The sequence below is a fragment of the Macaca thibetana genome, chromosome 19 (assembly GCF_024542745.1).
Source record: "Macaca thibetana thibetana isolate TM-01 chromosome 19, ASM2454274v1, whole genome shotgun sequence".
In the NCBI taxonomy this organism is placed as follows: domain Eukaryota; kingdom Metazoa; phylum Chordata; class Mammalia; order Primates; family Cercopithecidae; genus Macaca; species Macaca thibetana.
The window spans coordinates 24,007,852-24,032,169 of NC_065596.1; the positions used below are offsets into that span (position 1 = coordinate 24,007,852).

The 24,318-nt window shown below is 51.9% G+C and overlaps 1 protein-coding gene across 2 annotated transcripts in view; it reads left to right on the plus strand.

Annotated features, from left to right (window-relative positions):
* The window catches only part of MIER2 (MIER family member 2), a 38,373-nt gene that overhangs the window by 3,409 nt on the left and 10,646 nt on the right, over positions 1–24,318 (plus strand). For both annotated transcript variants that reach the window (XM_050771142.1, XM_050771144.1), the window contains exons 2-7: positions 5,754–5,844; positions 7,371–7,513; positions 13,272–13,397; positions 14,026–14,149; positions 14,689–14,780; positions 15,791–15,860. In XM_050771142.1, coding sequence (XP_050627099.1) covers positions 5,754–5,844; positions 7,371–7,513; positions 13,272–13,397; positions 14,026–14,149; positions 14,689–14,780; positions 15,791–15,860 — 646 coding nt within the window. The remainder of the gene's footprint in view (positions 1–5,753; positions 5,845–7,370; positions 7,514–13,271; positions 13,398–14,025; positions 14,150–14,688; positions 14,781–15,790; positions 15,861–24,318) is intronic.

Below are 24,318 nucleotides of genomic sequence, written 5' to 3' on the forward strand. Positions count from 1 at the left end.
TGGCGAGTGGAACCTGCCGCCCTGTCCTGTGGGGTTAAGCTTACAAGGGTGGCCCCTTGTGTTTTCTGGTGCAGTCTCCACCTTTGGGGGCTGCCCTGGGAGAAGGGCTGGTCTGTGCTCTGCACTCAGGCCTCTGGTGCAGGCTTTATGCTGAGTAGCTGCCTGCTGCTTCTGCCCCCTGAAGACCCTGGTGGATGCCTGGGTCTGTGGCCTGTTGTCCTCTGGACCTTGTTTCTAGAATGCTGTTTGCGCTTCCTTCGCTTTTTTTGTTGCCTGGAATACCCTTGGCCTGCTCCCTATCTTTTTCCTGCTTCCACTTTGACAAAACAGAGGACTTTGTCTTTCCTGGGAGTGAACTCAGAGGGAAGCATGCGGAGTGTTCTCAGTGAGTGAAATAGGGTCTCTGGGAACCCACTTGGAGAGTAGACTTGCACCTGGACACCAGGCAGAGGCAGCAGGAGGAAGAAGATCCATGAAGTCCGTATTCCGTGTTAAGTTCTAGGAGCTCGGAGTCACCCGGAAATGAACTTGGGGATCCCAGGCTGCTCAGAGCCTCCCTGTTGGTGGCCCTTTGTCATTCCCAGCCGCTTCCCTCTTTGCCCTCCTCTGCCTTAGCTCTCCTGTTAAATGGCAAGTCAGATAAGGGCCAGATCCTCCTCAGACCCTGCAGACCGCCTCTCCGGGGGCTCGGTGTGGATCTCGAGCCTGCGGGGTTGTTGTCAACTCGCCGTCCGGACTGGGGCCTCGTTTGATGTGGTCGCCTGCCTGCCCCTTGTTAGGCTCCTGGTTGCAGGAGTAGAAAGCCAGCCCCTGACTGAGGCAGGAACTGTTGCCCAGAGAGCCTGCCTCGACCCCTACCCAGAGGGTGCTAGAGAGGACCGAGGGTGATTGCAGAGGTCACTTAGGATGCTGTCACTGTGGCGTCACACCGCGTGTGGCTGTGCGGAGTGGTTGTGGCTGGTGGCCACCTGCTGTGTCCTGAGAGAGGTGAGGCCATCTCGGTGGGACCCGGACCAACCCCAGGCAGGAGGCGTGAGTTGCCCCTGCAGCTGCCATGTGCTCTGTGCCACTTGCTTCAAGTCCCCGTGGCCCCTTCCCACTGGGGGCCCTGCTGGCTCTTCCTTCCCTCTGCCTTCTGTGTGCCCTCTGCCACCACAGAGCTCAGCTTTCTGAAGTTGGATGGGTGGTGTCACTCTCCACCTCTCCTCGGTCCTTGCCGGCCTTGTTGCCGGAGTCACTCCAGGCCCAGTGACTGCCCCAGCTCCCTTCCGTGGCTTTGCCGGACAGTTGACCCTTGAACCTCACGGGCTTGAACTGCACGGGTCACTGATACGTGGATTTCCTTCCACCTGTGCCACCCGAGACAGCAGGACCAACCCCTCGTCTTCCTCCTCAGCCTGCTCAGTGTGAAGAGGAGGAGAACGAAGACGTTCGGGATGGTCCACTCCCACTTGGTGAATAGGGAGTGTACTTTCTCTTCCTGACAATTTTGTTCGTAACTTTTTCTGTAGTTTCCTTTTTTTGTGAGAATACAGTACATAATACAACATACGAAATACATATTTATCAACTGTTGATGTTATCAGTAATGCTCCCGACCAACAGGAGGCTATTAATAAAGTTTTGGGGGGTCAGAAGTTATGCGGGGGTTTTCACTCGTGTGGAGGGTTGGCACCCGTAACCCCCGCATTGTTCGAGGGTCAGTTGTGCTCCCCTTTGTGCTCCCCAGTGTGACGGGCGGGAAAGGGTTTGCAGGCCGCCGGCCTGAGCTCCACTTTGTAACTGCACCACGCAACTTGCTGTGTGAGCTTGGGTAACTGACTCTATCTCTTTGAGCTTGGTTCCTTGTTTTTCTTATGAAGGGAATGATTATACCACCTCTGAGGACCTGTGAAGAAACGTTGCAATTCTTACTACAGAAGTTTTTAAACTTCATTAAATATTTTAATATACTCTTTTTGGCAACAGCTTTACTGAGGTGTAATTCGTTTACCATACAGTTCACCATTTTAATGTGTCCAGTTCCGTGGTTGTTCGTGTATTCTCCAAGTGGTGCAGCCACCATCACAGTCAATTTTAGAACATTTTCATCACCCCAAAAGGAACCCCACACCCCTTAGTGGTCACTCCCCAAACCCCACATCGACCCCCAGCCCCTTTCCACCAGGAATCCATTTTCTGTCTCCACGGATTTGCCTGCTCTAGACATTTGGGATAAAATGAGTCATACGATGCGTGGCCTTTCGTGTCTGGCTGTTTTCAGGAGCAGGAGTCTTTTGAGATACGTCCACGTGGTAGTCGGTCGGTGCGTCCTTCCTCTGCCCGATTGCTAGACCTTTGTTTTGTTTTTGTCAGCTGATGGATATTAGGACCCTGACCTGGGCCACATGGTTAAATACTATTTAGCTTTTGGAGGAATTGCTGGACTGTTTTGCAGAGTGGCTGCATTATTTTCAGGGCACAGGAGAGTTCCAGTTTGTCCACATTCTTGACAACACTTGTTATTATCTGTCTTTTTGAGCACAGTTATTCTCTGATTAGGAAGTGGTATCACAGTGTGGATTTTGCTTGCTTTTCCCTGATTTACATTGAGCATCTTTTCCTGTGCTTATTGGCCATTTGTGTGTTCTCTTTGGAGAAATATCTGTTCAGATCCTTTGCCCATTTTTCAATGGCATTATCTTTTCCTTATTGAGTTGTAAAAGTTTTTTATATATTCTGAGAACAAGTTCCTTATCAGATAGATGATTTTTCAGGTATTTTCTCCTATTCTCTGAGTTGTCCTTTCACTATCTTGATAGCGTCCTTTGAAGCGCAAAAGTTTTTAATTTTGGTGAAGTTGTTTATCCGTTTTTGTTGTTAGTTTGTTTTTGGCCACTTGAGATTTTGGTGTCTTATCTAAGAAACCATTGCCAAATCCAGGGTCACAATTTTTTTTCCCCCACATTTGTAGATTCAGTCAAAAGGTTGCAAATATTTATCCATATATTTTCTCCTAAAAGTTATATGGTTTTAGCTCTTATATTTAAGGCCTTTGATCCATTTTGAGGTAATTTTTGCATATGGTGTGAGATGGGGTCCACCTTCTTTCTTTTGCACGTGGATATTCCACTGTCCCAGTACCATTTGTTAAAGACTGTTCATTCCCCATGGAAGTGTTTTGATACCTTTGTTGAAATGCAGTTGACTGTGAATGTGTGCGTGTATTTCTGGATTCTCAGTTCTAGTTCTTTGATATTTGTGCTGTCCTTATGGCAGTACCACAGTGTTTTTGCCGTGGCTTTGTGGTGAATTTTGAAATCGGGAAGTATTGTTTCAAGATTGTTTGGGCTGTTTTGGGTACCTTGAGCTTCCATTTGCTTTTTGGAATCGGCTCGTGGGTTTCTACAAAGAAGCCAACTAGGGTTCTGATAGAGATGGTGTTGAATGTGTCAATCAGTGGGGGCGTTGCTGTCTTAATGTTGTCTTCCCAGCCATGAACATGGGATGCCTTTTCATTCCCTTAGATCCTCCTTCTAACACTGCTTTGTTCACTCAGAGTATTCTACACATTTCACACTTCTCTTGATGCTATTGTAAATGGCATTGTTCTTTTTATATTTGTTGCTTTTATATAGAAATAAAATGGATTTATATGTATTAATTTTATGTACTGCATCCTTGCTGAACTCACTTTAGTTTGAACAGTTTTTCAGATCATGTCACCAGCACCATCACAGAGATTGTGTTACTTCTTCCTTACCAATCCTTTTTTTTTTTTTTTTTTTTTTTTGAGACGGAGTCTTGCTGTATCGCCAGGCTGGAGTGCAGTGGCACGATTTCGGCTCACTGCAACCTCTGCCTGCTGGGTTCAAGTGATCCTCCTGCCTCAGCCTCCCGAGTAACTGTGATGACAGGCACTCGCCATGCACCCAGCTAATTTTTATATTTTTAGTAGAGACAGGGTTTCACCTTGTTGGCCGGGATGGTCTCCATCTGTTGACCTCATGATCTGCCCGCCTCGGCGTCCCAAAGTGCTGGGATTACAGGCGTGAGCCACCTCGCCCAGCCTTTTTTTTTTCTTTTTTTGAGATGGAGTCTTGCTCTGTTGCCCAGGCTGGAGTACAGTGGCATCATCTTGGCTCACTGCAACCTCTGCCTCCCTGGTTCAAGCAATTCTCCTGCCTCAGCCTCCTGAGTAGCTGGGATTAGAGGCACATGCCACAATGTCTGGCTAATTTTTTTGTGTTTTTAGTAGAGACACGGTTTCACCATGTTGGCCAGGCTGTTCTTGAACTCCTGACCTCAAGTGATCTGCCCGCCTAGGCCTCCCAAAGTGCTGGGATTACAGGCGTGAGCCAGCGTGCCTGGCTTCCTTACCAATCTTGATTCTTTTTATTTGATGTTCTTACACTGACTGCCCCCTCCGGCACTCCGTTTAGCATGAGAGGTGAGAGTACATGTTACGCTCATGGTGTGAAGGAGAAAGCAGCCTGCGACCGTTGAGGGCGATGATAAGTGGATAAGTGTGGGTTTGTCCGAGACGCTCTTTGTCAGGTTGAGAAGCTCCCTTCTGTTCTGAGTTTGTTGGGTATTTTTCGTTATGAAGTGTATTGGGTTTTGTTGGATTGGGTATGTTCAGATGATCCTGTGTTTTGGTTTTTATTTTATTGACGTGATGTATTAATTAACTGACTTTTGGATGTTAAATCGACCTCGCCTCCCTGCGATGAGTCTTACTTGGTCATAGCTTACAATCTTCTTTAGATGTTGTAGGGTTCAGTTTGCTAGTATGTTGTTGAGGGTTTTTGTGTTTATGTACATGAGAGATATGGTGACTTCTTGTGGTGGCTCACACCTGTCATCTCAGCACTTTGGGAGGCCGAAGCGGGTGGATCACGAGGTCAGGAGTTTGAGACCAGCCTGGGCAACGTGGTGAAACCCCGTCTCTAGTAAAAATACAGACACTAGCTGGGCGTGGTGGCGGGCACCTGTAGTCTCAGCTACTCGGGAGGCTGAGACAAGAGAATCACTTGAACCCGGGAGGCGGAGGTTGGCGCCACTGCATTCCAGCCTGGGTGACAGCGAGGCTCTGTCTCAAAGAAAAAAAAAGAAAGATATTGAACATTGTGATAATGGTAACTTACATTGGTTTTGTTTGCCTTTTTATAAAAAAAATTGAGGTGATTGACAAACTATAAAATATACCCATTTTAAAGTTTATAATTCATTGATTTTTAGTGTATTCATGGCCCTGCAACCATCCCCTCTATCTAATTCTGAAACATTCCGTCATCCTCAGAAGAAGCCCCGTCCCCGTTAGCAGTCACGCTCCCACTGGCTCTCTCCCTGGCTCCTTTCTGTCTGTGGATTGGCCTGTTCTGGATGTTTTGTATCAGTGGACCCTCCGCTGTGGCCGTTGGTGTCTGGCTTCCCTCCCAGCGCATGCTGTTCTTGAGCTGCGTCCAGGTTGCCACATGGGTCAGGACCGTGGCCTGTGTTAGGGCAGTTTTCAGTGTCATATGATGCATGTCCTGCCCTGGGCGAGAACGCCTCCACCCCGTGCGTGGTCCTTGGTGGGAGGCGGGACGAGCGGCGGCCACACACGTGTGCTGCCCTTAGTGCCCCCCAGCCCTCAGAGGTGGAGACAAAGCCGCTTCCCTGGGTCACCGGGGACTGGGCTCTGACCAGCGCTTGCTCTTGGCTGCCACACTGTGATGTCCAGCAGCAGGTTTTCGGCTGGCCGAGCTAACCCTGCCTCTCTTCCTTCGCAGGCCTCCTCGCTGGGGAGGCAGAGTCCTCGCGTGGTCTCCTGCCTCGAGCACAGCCTGTGCCCCGGGGAGCCTGGCTTGCAGACAACAGCAGGTACCTTCCTTCCTCCTCCCCCTGCTCAAGTCCGCCGAGGCCTTTGTGGCTGTGAGAGACAGAATACCTGCTGGGTCTGGCTGAGCTGTGGACCAGCACACTGGCTTCCAGAGTCCAGAGTGTCCCAGCTCCCACCCGTTCAGATGGAGCTGTGGGGCGGAGTGGTCAGGACTCCGTCGTCCTGTTCTTTAGCAGGGGCCGGGAGCCCCGGCCGCACCCCCAGCGGAGGCCCCAGGCGCAGCTGCACCGAGCTGAGGCTGCTTCACCTCGCCAGGGTGTCGGGAAGGGGCAGCTTGCTGAGGGAGCCGGGGCTGAGAAGGTGGGGGGTGGCGCGACAGGCAGCACCCCGGGTTCCCTGCACCTTCCCGCGCTGCTGCTTGCCCAGTGGGCATCAAGGTCCCATGCCCGCCTCCTGGCCACCTGTGTTGGGCCCACGGGGAGGAGGTGACGCTGTAGGGCAAGGGTCTCTGTGACTGTTCTTTCTTCCCCTGCCTGGGCTCCTTCTGCGGGCCAGATGTAGGGCTGCATCTCTTTCCGGTGTCAAACTGGTCCCCACCCCAGTCCTCGGAGAAGGCAGCGCCGTCCCCGTTTTCCCTCACATGGCTCCTGCAAGGATGCGCTGGTCACTGAGGGTCCGGGCCCCCCCCGGGCAGCTCCAGGTCATTCCCCCACTCCAGCGAGGTGCCTGCCGCCCAGGGTCCTCTGTGCCCCGCAGCTGCATGTTCTGTGCATGGGCTGTGTGTGGTGCACACCTGTGTGCCCAGCCATGCAGGCTGTGCGGCTGCCCTAGAGGCCTCCTGCCCTGGGCTCCCAGGCCCTCAGGCTTGCAGCCTTGGGCTACACTGCTCCCTGTCTGGATTGATTGAGCCCCAGCTGTTTCCTTTGTTTGCTTAAAAATTCGCCTAATTGGAGACTAAACATGCTGAGGAATGGTGACCCACCCCTGTTCTTTTGGGGGAACCCTGGATCTGATGACAGCGGCCGTCTGTTGGGCCGTGTACCTCGCATGTCTGCCGTATGTGGCCCTGCAGACGGAGCATCAGGGACTGGCGTTGTCGAGGCCCCATTGGTGCCGTCCCTGCATGCTCCTTGGTGCTGTACTGAGCTATGCAGGTGAGAGTTCAGCGTCCCCCCGTGTGAGGAGTCGTGGAGCCCGGTGTGAACCCAGCTCCACTGAGTCCTGCTGCTCCTTCCACCCTAATGAGACAGATGTCGGTCTCTTTCCAGTCCACTCGCTCCCCAAACCCTCGCAGGCTTCTCTGTTCAGGAAGACAAGCAGTCTCTCAGAAAGAGACACCCCCGCCCCCCCAAAAAATCCTTGGACTCTGCGTGCAGCTCAGCAGCCGTGCTCCTGTGTGCGTCCGTCGTGGGGTGTCCTGTTGGGTCCCCCCGTGGGAGGCTGATCCTGGCAGCGTGCAGAGGGCCTCATCCCTCGGGCTCCTCCTACCCCAGGCGTCCGTAGTCTCGGCAGGATGGTTGGGACGGGCGAGGCAAGGTGCTCACGTGGGCTGCTGTCTTCTCCCCAGTGGTGTCCATGGGCTCTGGAGACCATCAGTTCAACCTCGCAGAGATCCTGTCACAGAACTACAGTGTTCAGGGAGAGTGCGAGGAGGCCTCGAGGTGCCCAGAGAAGCCCAAGGAGGAGCTGGAGAAGGACTTCATCTCCCAGGTACTTGGCCGAGGTGATCCCGCCCCTGTGTTGGGTGGAGCCCTCGGGGGTAAGCCTCACAGTTTCTGTGCGGCTCAGATTCCACATTGGTAAGTGCCAAATTGTACATCTTTTTGCAAAGTGCCAGATGCTGTCCTAGGAGCTGAAATTCAGTGGAGACCAGGTCTTTCATGGGGCTGTCTGAGCAGTACAGTGGTCAGGGATTAAGCCAACTGCTCTCAAATCTTCTGGTCTCAGAACCCACTTTGTACTCTTAAAAATTATTGAGAGTTTCAGGCCGGGCGCGGTGGCTCACACCTGTAATCCCAGCACTTTGGGAGGCCGAGGCAGGCGGATCACGAGGGCGGGAGATCGAGACCATCGGTGAAACCCCGACTGTACTAAAAATACAAAGAATTAGCCGGGCGTGGTTGGGGGGCATCTGTAGCCCCAGCTACTCGGGAGGCTGAGGCAGGAGAAGGGCGTGAACCCTGGAGGTGGAGCTTGCAGTGAGCCAAGATCGCACCACTGCACTCCATCCATCCTGGGAGACAGAGTGAGACTCCGTCTCAAAAAACAAAACAAAACAAAACAAAAAAAACTAGGCTGAACGCAGTGGCTCACGCCTGTAATTCCAGCACTTTGGGAGGCCGAGGTGGGCAGATCACGAGGTCAGGAGATCGAGACCATCCTGGCTAACATGGTGAAACCCCGTCTCTACTAAAAATACGAAAACAAAATTAGCCGGGTGTGGTGGCAGCACCTGTATTCCCAGCTACTCGGGAGGCTGAGGCGGGAGAATGACGTGAACCCCAGGAGGCAGAGCTTGCAGTGAGCTGAGATCGTGCCACTGCACTCCAGCCTGGGTGACACAGCAAGGCTCCGTCTCAAAAAAAAAAAAAAGAATACAAAATTAGCCAGGCGTGGTGGTGCACGTCTGTAGTCCTGGATACTCGGGAGGCTGAGGCAGGAGAATCACTTGAACCTGGGAGGTGGAGGTTGCATTGAGCTGAGATCACGCCATTGCACTCCAGCCTGGGCGACAGAGTGAGATCCTGTCTCAAAAAAAAAAAAAAAAATGGAGAGCTTCGAGGGGCTTTGTTAATGTGCTTTATCTATTGCTTTTTTATTATATGAAAAGTTAAAACTGACATAAATTGGCTGGACGTGGTGGCTCACGCCTGTAATCCCAACACTTTGGGAGGCCGAGGTGGGCAAATCACCAGGTCAGGCGTTTGAGCCTAGCCTGGCCAACATAGTGAAACCCTGTCTCTACTAAAAATACAAAAATTTTCGGGCGTGGTATCTCACACCTGTAATCCCAGCACTTTGGGTGGATCTCTTGAGCCTAGGAGTTTGAGGCCAGCCTGGGCAACATAGCAAGATCTTGTCCCAAAAAAAAATAAATAAATAAAAGGCCAGGTGCAGTGGCTCGCGCCTGTAATTCCAGCACTTTGGGAGGCCGAGGCGGGTAGATCACCTGAGGTCAGGAGTACAAGACCAGCCTGACCAATGTGGTGAAACCCCGTCTCTACTAAAAATACAAAAATTAGGTGGCCGTGGTGGCGGGCGCCTGTAATCCCAGCCAGTCAAGGGGCTGAGGCAGGAGAATCACTTGAACCTGGGAGGCAGAGGTGGCAGTGAGCCGAGATCGGGCCATTGCACTTCCAGCCTGGGGGACAGAGCAAGACTCTGTCTCAAAAAAAAAAAAATTGACATGTAAAAATACTTATTCAGTAACTCATTTTAAAATGACATGAACAAATCAGTTACATGTTAATATAAATATTTTTATGAAAATGAAAAAAAATTCTGTACCAAAAGAAAAAAATTAGTGAGAAGAATTAATTTTTAGTTTTCCAAATGTCTTTGAACGGAGAAGCCAATGTGAAAATCCAACTTCTGTCCTTTTTTTATGAGTTGGAGTCTCGCTCTGTTTCGCAGGCTGGAGTGTAGTTGGTGCGATCTCGGCTCACTGCATCCTCCGCCTCCTGGGCTCAAGCGATTCTCCTGCTTCAGCCTCCCGAGTGGCTGGGACCACAGGTGTATGCCACCACGCTCGGCAAATTTTCGTATTTTTAGTAGAGACGGGGTTTCACCATGTTGGCCAGGCTGGTCCCAAACTCATGACCTCGTGATCCACCCAGCTCGGCCTCCCAAAGTGCTGAATCACAGATGTGAACCACTGGGCCTGGCCAAGCTTCTGTCTTTAAAAAACTTACTTTTTTTGAGACAGGATCTCACTCTGTTGCCTAGGTTGGAGTGCAGTGGTGCAATCATAGTTTACGGCAGCCTCGAACTCCTGGGCTCAAGGGATCCTCCTGCCTCAGCCTCCTGAGTAGCTGGGACTATAGTCGCACGCCACCGTGCCTCACCAACTTTTTTATTTTATTTTTTGTAGAGTTCTTGCTATGTTGCTAGGGCTGGTCTTGAACTCTTGGTCTCAAGCAGTTTTTCTGCCTATAGGTGTGAGCCACTGTACCTGACCCAGTTTCTGTCTTTTTCTTTTATTTGAGACAGAGTCTTGCTCTGTTGCCCAGACTGGAGTGCAGTGGCGCCATCTCGGCTCACTGCAACCTGTACCTCCTGGGTTCAAGTGATTCTCCTGCCTTAGCCTCCTGAGTAGCTGGGACTACAGGCACCCACCACCATGCCTGGCTAACTTGTAGTTTTAGTAGAGATGAGGTTTTACCATGTTGGCCAGGCTGGTCTCGAACTGCTGACCTCAGAGTGATCCTGCCACCTCAGCCTCCCAAAATGCTTGGAATACAGGCAGGAGCCATGTCCGGCCAGTTTCTGTCTTTTAAGGGAGACGTTAATCTCTTGTGATAGGCTCTTATGGTTGAAGTACAAACATAGCCTCAGATCTGTTGTTGAAAAAAGTAAGTATTTAACAGCTTTTCAGATAATTGTGGGTATCTTCCTTGATGCTAACAGCCAAACTCATCAAGTGGGAGTTTTGTAGAGAGTAGTTGTGGAATCTGAGACCGTATCAGTGAACCTCATCGTTCAAGAGGCAGAAAAGTCCATGACCAGGGTCCAACTGAGTGGGTTCTGGTGCTGGCTCTCTCACTGGCTCGCTGTGTCCTCGCAGGGTGGACAGAGAACAAGAGGGAGCCCTCTGGTGTTTTTGTTAAAAGGACACTAATCCTGTTGGATCAGGGCCCCACCCTCATGGCCTCGTCAAACCTTAATTACCTCTGTAAAGGCCCTATCTCCAAATATAGTCATGTTGGGGGTTGAGGTTGACTGTAACATTAATACCACCACCAGCCTTATCACAAGTTTTTTAAATATTGGAAAGTTGGCAAGTTCATGTTGTCAAACCTAAGTTTTTCAAAATCTTGGGTTTTACCTGTGGCAGTTACGGTCAGCTGTTTCCTTTGAAGTAACAGCCCCCTGGCTTGCATACAAGGCAGCGCCTGCCAGGTGCCTGTCTAAGCGACTGTAGTTGGCCAGCATTCTTTGAGGTGAAACGACCAGGAACAGCCTCTTCGCCTCACCACTCATTCCATGCATGTGGTTCCTTGAAGGAACCACCTCGCTTTGGTATGCAGCAGGTGCATGCTGCATGCTTCCCACGCCCTCACAGCACATGGAAACATCTGCGCAGGATGAGACTTAACAAAATGCTCATTTTGTCCAGCACCTTCTTTCATTGTTTTTTGAGATGGAGTCTTGCTCTCGTCACCAAGGCTGGAGTGCAGTGGCGCGATCTCGGCTCACTGCAAACTCTGCTTCCAAGGTTCAAGTGATTCTTCTCCCTCAGCCTCCCGAGTAGCTGGGATTACGGGAACCCACCACCGCGCCTGGCTAATTTTTGTATTTTTGGTAGAGACAGGGTTTCTCCATGTTGGCCAGGCTGGTCTCAAACTCCTGATCTTGTGATCCACCTGCCTCGGCCTCCCAAAGTGCTGGGATTACAGGCTTGAGCCACCGCGCCCGGCTGTCCATCCAGCATCCAGCATCTTTTGAAGTGAAGCTGGGGTGTTTGCTTTTGTTCTGTGAGGAATGTGACAGCAGTGACAGCAGGGGTGCACCGGCCGTGGCTTCCACAGAGCCCTGGGCTCTTGCCGGCTGCCAATGCTGCACCATCAGTGCAGGCATCAATGAAGCCAAAAACAGAAATCACGGCTGAGTGTTCTTAGGAAAGGGGCTTCACCTCGGGCTACTCTGGAAAGGTCCAGGCAACCCAAGGGCCTCTGGACCAGTGCGTCAGCCCTCCCGCCTGCATAATCCTGAAGGTAATGGGCATACAGAATCTGTTCTGTCCACGGGGTCCTGTGAGAACAGAAGGGGGACTCGGTGCAGATGTTCCACCTGGGGAAGGGCTGGGACTAGGCTGGGAAGTTTCTTTCTTTTCTTTTCTTTTTTTTTTTTTTTGAAACGGGGTCTCGCTCTGTCGCCCAGGCTGGAGTGCAGTGGCGCGATCTCGGCTCACTGCAAGCTCCGCCTCCCGGGTTCACGCCATTCTCCTGCCTCAGCCTCCTGAGTAGCTGGGACTACAGGCGCCGCCACCACGCCCGGCTAATTTTTTTGTATTTTTAGTAGAGATGGGGTTTCATTGTGTTAGCCAGGATGGTCTCGATCTCCTGACCTCGTGATCTGCCCGTCTCGGCCTCCCAAAGTGCTGGGATTACAGGTGTGAGCCACCGCGCCCAGCTAGTCTGGGAGATTTCTATGTGAACTTGAAGCCCCCAGGATGAGTCTGGGCAGGAGCTGGGGTGGAGGGGAGGCCAGTGCTGACATCTTGAGAGAAGGAGAGGGAGTGTTCAGGAAGTTGGAAGCTGAAAGTGTGACCCGCAGGGGTCAGGGTAGAGTCTGAGCCGGCAGGACTAGCCTCTGTGGAGTAGAGGCTCACACAAGGGAGGACAGAAGGCTTTGAAAGCAACGGTGGAGAGAATGATAGTTCGTATCTCTTCCTTCCCAGGAATTACACACCTTATTGCTACTTCTTGTCATGTTGCGTTGGCTTAGAGCATCACAACAGCGTTTCTTCTTTTTTTTTTTTATTTTGAGACAGATTCTAACTTTGCCACCCAGGCTGGAGTGCAGTGGTATGATCTTGGCTCACTACACCCTCCATCTCCCGAGTACAAGTGATTCTCATGCTTCAGCCTCCCGAGTAGCTGAGACTACAGGCGGGCGCCACCAAGCACAGCTAATTTTTGTATTTTTAGTAGAGACGGTTTTGCTATGTTGCCCAGGCTGGTCTCGAACTCCTGGCCTTAAGTGATCCGCCTGCCTTGGCGTCCCAAAATACTGGGATTACGGGTGTGAGCCACTGTGTCCGGCTTATTTGTGTAGTTTTCTGAGGGTTCTTTTTTTTTTTTTTTTTTTTTAAATCAGGAATAGATGTTGGATTTTACCAAATGCCTTTTTCAGATACCTTTTTTCACCTTTGATATATTGATGTGGAATTACAATAGTAAATTGCTAGATGTCACAGCATCCTTGTATTCTTGTAATTCACCCTGTGTCGCACCATCCTTGTATTCCTGTAATTCACCCTGTGCAAGGAGGCATTGTGGGCAGGGTGGTGCCCTCTTCCCTGGCCGGTGACCCCTAGGCTCTGGTGCCTCTCTGAGGGATTGTGAGGGAGCTCTTGGATGAAAGACTGGGCCTGAGGTCTGGCTGGAGAGTGCTGCCATGCGGGGAGTTGCTGTGGGTGTGACAGAGTGGCCCTGGTTGTGGCCAACGAGGCTCAGGCAAGAGGACGGGGACAAGAACCCCCAGAGCAGTCCTTCCTGATGGGGCCCTGTTCCCTTCCCCAACTCAGAGCAACGACATGCCCTTCGATGAGCTGCTTGCACTCTATGGCTACGAGGCATCAGACCCCATTTCAGACCGGGAGAGTGAGGGTGGTGACGTGGCCCCTGACCTCCCGGACATGACCCTGGACAAGGTGAGTAAGCGCCCTTCCTGGAACTGGTCCCCAGCAGAAGGTGGGGGGGCCTGGGGCTGCCTCTCTGCAAGGGGGTGTTCAGTGAGAAGAGGCACAAAGGCCCCCAGAACAAGTAGAATGTAGCTACCTGTGACCACTCCCCCGGGGCTGGAATGGCCACGGGCATGGGGCTGGACCCTAGCCTTAACCCCAGGCCACAAGTCATTCTGGCTTGGGTGGGTGGAGGGGCACATCGGGGCCTCCCCAGGACTAGTCTTTCTGCCATTCCATACCCAGAGGTCACAGGTTGAGAGTTGGGTGTTGGGAGCAGGGGAGGGCTGCATTGCAGAAGGTTAAAACCAAATGCACGGGCAGAGAAAGAGCCACGCACTCTGGGCACGTGCCCCTGTCTCCAGCTCTGGTGACGGGGTGTGGGCTCCCACGTGTCCCCGTCTCATCCCTGCTCCCCCGATGCTGTGCACCCTCAGTGGCGTCTCCACCTCCGTTTCCTTATCTGCAGAATGGGAACAGCGGCCCCACGTGAGCCTCAGGGCCCTCCCAGTGTCTTTATTGTTGTTGTCATTAGTGATATTGCGAGATTGTTAAACTGTAAAATGTTCTTTACTTTTTTTTTTTTTTTTTTTTAAAGGAACAAATAGCAAAGGATTTGCTTTCAGGGGAAGAAGAGGAAGAGACACAGTCGTCTGCTGACGACCTCACCCCGTCCGTGACCTCCCACGAGGCCTCCGACCTCTTCCCGAACCAGAGTGGATGTAGGTGACTCTGTCCCCATCCTCCACCGCAGCCAGGCCCGCTGCCAGGCAGTCGTGATGCTTGACGAAGGGTCCTTGGGCTGACACAGGCCAAGAGCTCATCACAGTTGAGGGCATCTGCCCGGTGGGAAGTGTCAGTAGCCCTGGGGGTGCTTTGTTCTCCCCTGCGCTGGCCAGTGAGCCTGGACTCTCAGAGCGGTTCGGTTTAAACAAGCAGGGAACGTGTTGGTTCCCCTAGCAGATCCAGGGACAGCATCCCCAGAACCGTCCTCCCTCACAAGCCTCTGTGCTGGCTTTCCTGGGAGCTGAGGGCTCGGGGCCCCGCGGTGCAGCCGCCGCCTAGAACGGAAGGCCTCTTTCTTCAAAGGTGCATCCTGGGTCGTGGGTCCCGGGCCCATCTGTGTACCCAGCGTCTGGCCAGGGAGAGGGTCACGGCCTGGGGATCAGGCGGATGGAGAGTGGGAGTGGAGGGTCTTTGCCCAGAGGAGGGGTTGTACGGGCTGCAGGACCCTGGGGGACCTGCCTCTGTTTTCCCAAAGCTCATTTCCTGGCTGATGAAGACAAAGAGCCTGGCTCTTCTGCCTCCTCCGACACCGAGGAGGACTCTCTTCCTGCCAACAAATGTAAGAAGGTGCGTGGCTCTGCCCTGTCCCCAGCCCGGCATCCCGGCCGTGGCTCTGCCGTCTCCCCAGCCCGGCATCCCGGCCGTGGCTCTGCGGTGTCCCCAGCCCGGCATCCCGGCCGTGGCTCTGCCCTGTCCCCAGCCCGGCATCCCGGCCGTGGCTCTGCCCTGTCCCCAGCCCGGCATCCCGGCCGTGGCTCTGCCCTGTCCCCAGCCCGGCATCCCGGCCGTGGCTCTGCCCTGTCCCCAGCCCGGCATCCCGGCCGTGGCTCTGCGGTGTCCCCAGCCTGGCATCCCGGCCGTGGCTCTGCGGTGTCTTCAGCCTGGCATCCCGGCCGTGGCTCTGCGGTGTCCCCAGCCTGGCATCCCGGCCGTGGCTCTGCGGTGTCCCCAGCCTGGCATCCCGGCCGTGGCTCTGCGGTGTCTTCAGCCTGGCATCCCGGCCGTGGCTCTGCGGTGTCCCCAGCCTGGCATCCCGGCCGTGGCTCTGCGGTGTCCCCAGCCTGGCATCCCGGCCGTGGCTCTGCGGTGTCCCCAGCCTGGCATCCCGGCCGTGGCTCTGTGGTGTCCCCAGCCTGGCATCCTGGCCGTGGCTCTGCCGTCTCCCCAGCCTGCCGTCCCGGCCACAGTAACCGAAGCTGGGTCCTGCTGAGCCCTCTCCCTGGGTTTGTGCCTCTTCTCAGAGGACGTGCTGCTCAACCTCAGGGTGGGCTGGGACCGGCCCCAGGTGCTTTGGACTGGAGCCTGGGTCCCTGCTGCTGACCCAGAGTGTTTGTCCTCCGACATCCTGTCTGGGTCTCTGCCAGGCCGCGCGTCAGGACACAGCCCCCTCACATACCCAGGCCTCTGCCTCCCATCCTCAGACCCCAGAACTGGACATCAGCAGGTAGACTGCACAGATGGGTCTGGGGTCTGGGCAGCGGCCCCTCCACCTGAGCCCGCCACAGCACGCTGCAGCCAGCCTCCCGCCCGGCTTGCGTGCTCCTCAGTGTCCTGATTCCCAGGCCCTTGCTTTGCAGGAGATCATGGTGGGACCTCAGTTCCAAGCTGATCTCAGCAACCTGCACTTGAACCGGCACTGTGAGAAGAGTAAGTAGGGCCTGGGGAGAGGAGGCGAAACCCACTTCTGCTGGGGAGTGGCCTGGCTGGACGTCGGACCCTCGAACAGTCTTGTCAGGTCCCCTGCCTGCGTCGCTCACTGGGGCAGCTGAGCCTGTGGCTGAGGAGGTGGGATGCTCTCTTGGCTGCAGTGGGCCTGTCGCTGCCTGCCCCTGCCCAGCTCGGTCCCTCAGAGTCTGCTTCCATCACCCTGCACAGCCAGACCCTCAGCAGCCCATCCTGCCCCTGACCCAGCCCTGCCCCGCCCTTGACTCCAGCCGTCTCCCCCCGGCCAGGGCTGCGGCGTTCGATGGCTCTGTGCCAGGTTGGACAGTTCTCCAGAGACCTGCCGGGTGTTGTGGTGCGCCCCTGCCTTCTCCGCTCCTCTTCAGGGCACTCCCTTTCCTGGACCTGATCTTTGTCTCTTTCCCGCTAGAGTTCAGAACCGAGCCTCTCTTGCCCCTTCAAGGCATGGAGTCACGTGCTCGTTGACTTGGGTCTCGTGTGTCTTGCCCTGGAGCCCTCGCAGGCCCTGGGCCGGTGCTCCCAGCTCCGGAACCTTCTCCAGGGCGATTCAGTGGTTGAGACTGGCGGTGGGAAGGGACAGGCAGGTGCAGCAGGAGTGCCGAGTCCAGGGAGACAGGGACCCTCCGTGAAGAGAAGCCACCCTCCTGGGGCTGCTGGGAGGTGCCCTGTGTGAGAAGAGGATGGAGCCAGGACGGCGCAGCCAAGCTGCTGGGACATCCAGAAGGCAGGGTCAGAGGGGACACATGGGACCCTCACCCAGAGTCCCTGGCCTTGGAGTCTGTTGTCAGGGCCCTTTCCCCACTCTGACTCACCCCCCCGTGAGGGTGCCCTGTCCGGAGCAGCCAGAACTTCTTCCCATGGGATGCCAGCTGGCCCCTCCCCCTCGGTATAATGCCTGTGGCATTCGAGTCATCTACGTGGTTGTGTGTGTCTTGTGTATTGCCCTGTGGCCCTTGGTTTGGATGCTGTGGTTGTGTGTGTCTTGTGTGTGGCATCCTGGTCCTTGGTTTGGATACCACATTTACCCACGCTTTCTGCCGTGGGCTTTGGTCGCCGTTGATTCAGTTGTGGGCTGTGAACGCCCTCGTGTGCGTTGTTAGTGGACATAGGCACTTGGTACTTGATGGACAGCGGGGAGTTGCGTGGTGGATGTGTGCTTAGGGCCACACCTGAGTTTCTCACTGGTGATTTGTGGGGGTCGGTGGTTGATGGATGACGGGGAGTTGCGTGGTGGATGTGTGCTTAGGGTCGCACTTGAGTTTCTCACTGGTGATTTGTGGGGTCGGTGGTTGACGGACAGCAGGGAGTTGCGTGGTGGATGTGTACTTAGGGCCACGCTTGAGTTTCTCACTAGTGATTTGTGGGGGTCGGTGGTTGATGGACAGCAGGGAGTTGCGTGGTGGATGTGTGCTTAGGGCCACGCTTGAGTTTCTCACTGGTGATTTGTGGGGGTTGCTCCACATTCTCGGTGTTTGCCGCCGAGGGTGAATTTGCCTGAGTTTTACCCTCCTGGTGGATACGGACTTTTGTTCCATTGTGGCTTTAATTGGCATTTCCCGCCGGTGTCCTGGCCGTTTGAATGTTCTCTCTTTGCGTGCTCAAAGCTTTCCCCCGTTTTGGTGTCTTTCTCTTTCGGGTTTGTAGTCGTTCACATGTTCTGGAAACCAGTCTTGGTGGGCTCTGCTCCTGTGTCCTCCGGCTTGGGGCTTGCCCATTGACTCTCAGTGATGTCTTTAATTTTAATATAGTCCAACTTACCAATCTTTATTTGAATAATAATGTGTTTGTGTTCTATTTGAGGAGTGTTTGTTTACCCTCAGGCTCTCGACGATATTCTTCCATGCTTCCTTCTAGAAGATTTATTGTTTTTCCTTTCACATTTAAAGCTGTAATCCAACTTAGTTTAAATTTTGGTGCATGGTGGCCGGGCGGGTGGCTCACACGTGTAATTCCAGCACTTCGGGGGGCCAAGGCGGGAAGATTACTTGAGGTCAGGAGATTGAGACCAGCCTGGCCAACATGGTGAAACCCTGTCTCTACTGAAAATACAAAAATTAGCCGGGCGTAGTGGCGGGCGCCTGTAATCCCATTGGGAGACTGAGGTAGGAGAATTTCTTGAACCGCGAGGCAGTGGTTGCAGTGAACTGAGATCGCACCACTGCACTCCAGCCTGGGCCACAGAGCGAGACTGTCTCAAAAAAATAAAAAGTAAATAAATTTTGGCGTGCGGCGTGAGGTGGTGTGAAGTATGGGTTAGGGTTAGGTATTTTTTTCCATGTGGCTGTGCAGTTGCTCCAGCACCATCTACAGCGTGAGGTGGTGTGAAGTATGGGTTAGGGTTAGGTGTTTTTTTCCATGTGGCTGTGTGGTTGCTCTAGCACCGTATATTGAAAAGACCATGGCTGGGCACGGGGGCTCACGCCTGTAATCCCAGCACTTTCGGAGGCTGAGGCGTGTGGATCACCCGAGGTCAGGAGTTCGAAACCAGCCTGGCCAACATGGCAAAACCTTGTCTCTACTAAAAATACAAAAATTAGCCGGGAGTGGTGACGCCCACCTGTAATCCCAGCTACTTGGGAAGCTGAGGCAGGAGAATCGCTTGAACCTGGGAGGCGGAGGTTGCAGTGAACTGAGATCACACCACTGAACTCCAGCTTGAGCGACAGAGCAAGACTCCGTCTCAAAAATAAAAACAACAAAAGCCCATTCCCCCCCCACTGAGTTGCAGCGATGCGTTTGTGATAAGGTGCCTGTAGGTGTTTCTTGTCTCACCCCGAGTCATCACCATCGTCTCAGTTATTACAGGTTTACAGGGAAGTCCGAGGTGGTGCAGGTCTTCCAACTTTGTAAGTTTTCGTTGCATATCTATATTAGTTACTTATTTATTTATTTTTTTTGAGGCGGAGTTTCGCTGTTGTTGCCCCGGCTGGAATGCAATGGTGCGATCTGAGCCCACTGCAACCTCCGTCTCCCAGGTTTAAGCGATTCTTCTGCCTCGGTCTCCTGAGTAGCTGGGATTACAGGCATGCACCACCACACTCGTCTAATTTTGTATTTTTAGCAGAGACGGAGTTTCTCCATGTTGGTTAGGCTGGTCTCGAACTCCTGACCTCAGGTGATCCTCCTGCCTCGGCCTCCCAAAGTGCTGGGATTACAGGCATGAGCCACTGCGCCTGGCCACATATCTGTGTAAGTTTTAAGATTAAAACTTATGTTTTTGGCAACCGATAAGTGTTAATCTTTTTTTTTTTTTTTTTTTTTTTTGAGGTGGAGTCTTGCTCTGTTGCCCAGGCTGGAGTGCAGTGGTGTAATCTCAGCTCACTGCAACCTGTGCCTCCTGGGCTCAAGCAGTTCTCCTGCCTCAGCCTCCCGAGTAACTGGAATTACAGGTGCCAGCCACCACGCCTGGCTAATTTTTGTATTTTTAGCAGAGATGGGGTTTCACCATGTTAGCCAAGCTGGTCTCAAGCTCCCGACCTCAGGTGATGCACCCGCCTCGGCCTCCCAAAGCGCTGGGATTACAGGCGTGAGCCACCGTGCCTGGCCCATACATTGATTTTCAAACGTTAATTTAACTGCACGGTGGAATAAACGCGCTGCCTGGCCGTGAAGTGTTCTCTGTCGTGTTTGTGTATCACGTGCACTCAGTCCTCATTATTTGTGGATTCTGTACTGGCAAGTTGCCTGCTTGCTAAAATGTATTTGAAACCTCAAATCAGAACTCGCGACACTTTTATGGTCAGGTGCCAGCAGATGTGTGTAGCGTGGCAGTGAGGGTGAGTTACCTGAGTGTATTATCCAGCTGAGGTGGGACAAGGTGCTGCTCTGTCTCGTCTCTTGGCCCTTTTACTGCGAGCAAGCGCCTTTCCTGCCGTGTGCTTAATGCCATTTTCCACATCGTTGTGCTTTCTGTGGGCGAATTTACGGTTTAACATGGCGCCTAAATGTGGTGCCGACGTTCTGTCTGGTGTTCCTCAGTGGAAGAAGGCTGTGATGTGCCTTTCAGAGAAAATTCGAGAAACTCCACTCAGGCGTGAGCTCTGGTGCTGCTGGCCGTGAATTCAGCGTGAATGAATCCATAAGGTAGATTCAATGAGACGGTGGTCCCCATCCTTGTTTGGCACCAGGGGCTGGTTTCGTGGAAGACAGTTTTTCCACGGATGGTGGAGTAGGGGGCGTGGTTTCAGGAGGAAACCGTTCCACTTCAGATCATGAGGCATTAGATTCTCGTAAGGAGTGTACAGCCTGCAGCCCTGGCGTGTGCAGTTCACAGTGGGATTTGTGCTCCTATGAGGATCTGATGCCACCACTGGTCTGACAGGAGGTGGAGGTCAGGCAGTGACGCTGGCTCGCCCGCTGCTCACCTCCCGCTCTCCCGCCGCTCACCTGCTTGCCTGCTGCTCGCCTCCTGCTGTGCGGCCAGTTCCTAACAGGCTGTGGACCAGTAGTGGTCTGTGGTCTGGGGATTGGGAACCCCTGCAATAACACAGTTTTTAAAATTTAAATGTTATTTATATATCTTTTTTTAATATAAATTTTATTTATCTTTTTTAAATTTAAATTTTATTTATTTATTTATCTATTTATTTTTTAGACAGAGTCTTGCTCTGTCACCCAGGCTGGAGTGCCCTGGTGCGATCTTGGCTCACTGCAGCCTCTGTTCCCAGGCTCAAGTGATTCTCGTGCTGCAGTCTCCTGAGGAGCTGGGGCGACAGATTTGCGCCACCACACACCAGAAAAGTTTGTGTGTGTGTATTTTGTAGAGACCAGGTTTCATCTTGTTGCCCAGGCTGGTCTCAAACTCCTGGCCTCAAGTGATTTGTCCGCCTCGGCCCCCCAGAATGCTGGAGTTACTCTCATGAGCCACTGCACCCAGCCTGCACTAGGCATCTTCGAGTGGACGTCGGAAACAAGTTATTCATAGGTTGATGAAAATGCTGTATTTCCCCTGGGGCAGTGATTACATGCTCGCCGTGAGCACCTGGATTAATGGAAATCAGCACATAGGTATCTGACGCCTTCCTTCCTCAGTGTGATGTGCTCACATTTACGATTTTTGCATGTTGTTCATGGAGGTACTGGCCTGTCCTTTTATTTTTATTTGTCCGTGTCTGGTTTTGGTACCAGAGTTATGCCGCTTTCATGAATGTGTTTGGAAGTGTGCCTTTTTCCTAACCTCTGGAGGAATTATTCTTTAAGATGTAAGCGGCTGGGAGTGGTGGCCCACGCCTGTAATCCCAGCACTTTGGGAGGCTGAGGCGGGTGGATTACCAGGTCAGGAGTTCGAGAACAGTGTGACCAACATGGTGAAACCCTGTTTCTACTAAAAATACAAAAATTAGCTGAGCATGTAAAAATATTGTAAAAATACAAAAATCAGTGCGCACCTGTAATCCCAGCTACTCAGGAGGCTGAGGCAGGAGAATCACTTGAACCCGGGAGGCGGAGGTTGCAGTGAGCCGAGATCACTCCATTGCACTCCAGCCTGGGCGACAGAGCGAGATTCCATCTCAGAAAAAAACAAAAACAGAAAAAGAGTTTTATCAATTGTATTACTCTTTACAAAGAACTAACTTTAGCCTTGTTCATGTCTCTCTATTGCTGGATTTCTGTTTTTTACTTTTTTTGTGTGACAGGGTCTCACTCTGTTGCCCAGGCTGGAGGGCAGTGGTGCAATTTTGACTCACTGGAAACTCTGCCTCCCGGATTCAAGCGATTCTCCTGCCACAGCCTCCTGAGTAGCTGGAATTACAGGCACCTGCCACCACGCCCGGCTAATTTTTGTATTTTTAGTAGAGATGGGGTTTCACTATGTTGGCCAGCCTGGTCTCGAACTCCAGACCTCAGGTGATCCATCCACCTTGGCCTCCCAAAGTGCTGGGATTACAGGCGTGAGCCACTGCGCCCGGCTCTTTTACTGATTTTTAATTGAATTGCACTGTGGTCAGAAAACATACTCTGTGATTTCAGGTCTTTGAAATTGATTACACCTTGCTTTGTGACCAGTATTTGATCTATCTTGGAAAATGTTTTACGTGTCTGAAAGGAATGTGCGTTGTGCAGTTGTTGGGTGCAGGTGTCCGCGTATTTCCCATGGATCCGTTGGGTAATTGTTGTTCACATCGTCTGTATTCTCACTTAGTTTTTTTGGCTGCTTGTTCTATTTATGGAAAGATTGTTAGTGACCTCTGATTGTGGATTGTCTATTTCCTCTTTTTAATTCTGTCCATTGTTACTTCACTTCGCAGCTTTGTTATTAGGTGCATACACACATTAAGATTGCTTTGTCTTCGTGTCGAATTGTTTCTTTTACGATTGTGACATGTGTCTGTAGTGATACTTACCAAAAATAAGTGCTTTATCTGCCCTCAGTGTGACCACGGCAGCTTTTTGTTCGTTTAGTGTTTGCGTGGTTTTTTCCCATTTGTTTTACCATTCTAGATTCCTATATTTGAAGTGTATTTTCTGTAAGTGGCACATGTTTAGATCTTGTTTTTGAGGCGGAGTCTCTGGAGTGCAGTGGCGTAATCTCACTGCAGCCTCCACCTCCCTGGTTCAAGCAGTTCTTCCACCTCAGCCTCCCAAGTAGCTGCGGTTACAGGCGCCCGCCACCATGCCCAGCTAATTTTTGTATTTTTAGTAGCGATGGTGTTTCACCATGTTGGCCAGGCTGGTCTCAATCTCTAGACCTCAAGTGACCTGCCCACCTCGGCCTCCCAATGTGCTGGGATTACGGGTGTGAGCCACTGCACCTGGCCTGTTCTTTGTTTCTTAATTTTTTTATATCTTCTTTTGGATTAAATAGCTTTATTTTGTCCTCCTGTTTCAGCTTATAAGTTTTAGTTTTCATGCTTATCCTAGAGGTTACAATATGAATTATTGACTTATCACAGTCTACTTTTTTTTTGAGGTGGAGTCTTGCTCTGTCGCCCAGGCTGGAGTGCAGTGGTGTGGTCTCGACTCACTGCAACCTTCGCCTCCTGGGCTCAAGTGATTCTCCTGCCTCAGCCTCCCAAGTATCTGGGACTACAGGCACATACCACTATCCCCAGCTAATTTTTGTATTTTTAATAGAGATGAGGTTTCACCGTGTTGGCCATGCTGATCTTGAACTCCTGACCTCCAGTGACCTTAGCCTCCCAAAGTGCTGACATTACAGGCGTGAGCCACCACACCGGGTCTCACAGCTTTAAATAAGTACATTCTATTTCCTCTACAATGCACGAAACAGTTTAACTCAGTTTACCTGTCCCCTGACTTTTGTGCTATTATTAATTCTACATATCGGCCGGGCGCGGTGGCTCACACCTGTAATCCCAACCCTTTGGGAGGCCGAGGTGGGCAGACTGCCTGAGGTCAGGAGTTTGAGACCATCCTGGCCAACATGGTGAAACCCTGTCTCTACTAAAAATACAAAAATTAGCTGGTCGTGGTGGCGGCGCCTGTAGTCCCAGCTACTGAGGAGGCTGAGGCAGGAGAATGGCATGAACCTGGGAGACGGAGGTTGCAGTGAGCCAAGATCACAGCACTGCACTCCAGCCTGGGCAACAGAGCAAGACTCCGTCTCCAAAAAAAAAAAAAAAAAAAAAAAAAAAACCAACTACATATCACAAGATTATAACGTTGTTTTGAACAGTGAACATTCTTTGTATTTATCCACATATTTCCTCCAGTTTCCGTTTGGGATCGTTTCCTTCAGCGCAGAGAACTTCCTTGGTAATAGCCCTTGTGCTTTCTTTCCGCATTTCTATGTCTGAAAAGTGGATTTTTGCTTTCATTCTTTAAAGAATATTTTCACGGGCATATTTTTCTAGGTTTGCAGGGTGTTTTTCTTTCAAGACTTGAACAGTTTCATTCCATTGCTTTTTGGCTGTCGTCGTTTCTGTTAAGAAGTCAGAGGACCGTCTTACTGTTTCCTTTGAAGTCATCGTGCCCTTTTTCTCTGCTAAATTTTGTTTCCTTTCCCTTCCTTTTATTTTATTTTTTTACCAGTTTGACGCTGATGTGCCTGTGCACACATCTTTGTGTGTGCTTGTGTTTATCCTGAGTTTCCTGGCTCTGTGGGTTGGCATCAGTCGTGCACACATCTTTGTGTGTGCTTGTGTTTATCCTGAGTTTCCTGGCTCTGTGGGTTGGTATCAGTCATCAGTTTTGAAGAATTGTTGGCTATTATCTCTTCAGATTTTGTGCTGCCTCATTCTTTCCTTTTTCTGTGACTCATTTCCACGTATCTTAGAGGTTGCTTAACTGTCTTATCCTAAACTGTGTTCTTTCTTTTTAGACTTTTGTTTTGGTCTTCTAAACATTGGTTTCCTTTTGATTCCACTAATTCTGCTTTGTGCTGTGTTCAGGCTGCTGGTGAAAAAGCTGTTTGGTGGGTCCGTTCGGGTATTGTATTTTCCAATCCTGGAAGGTGCTTGAG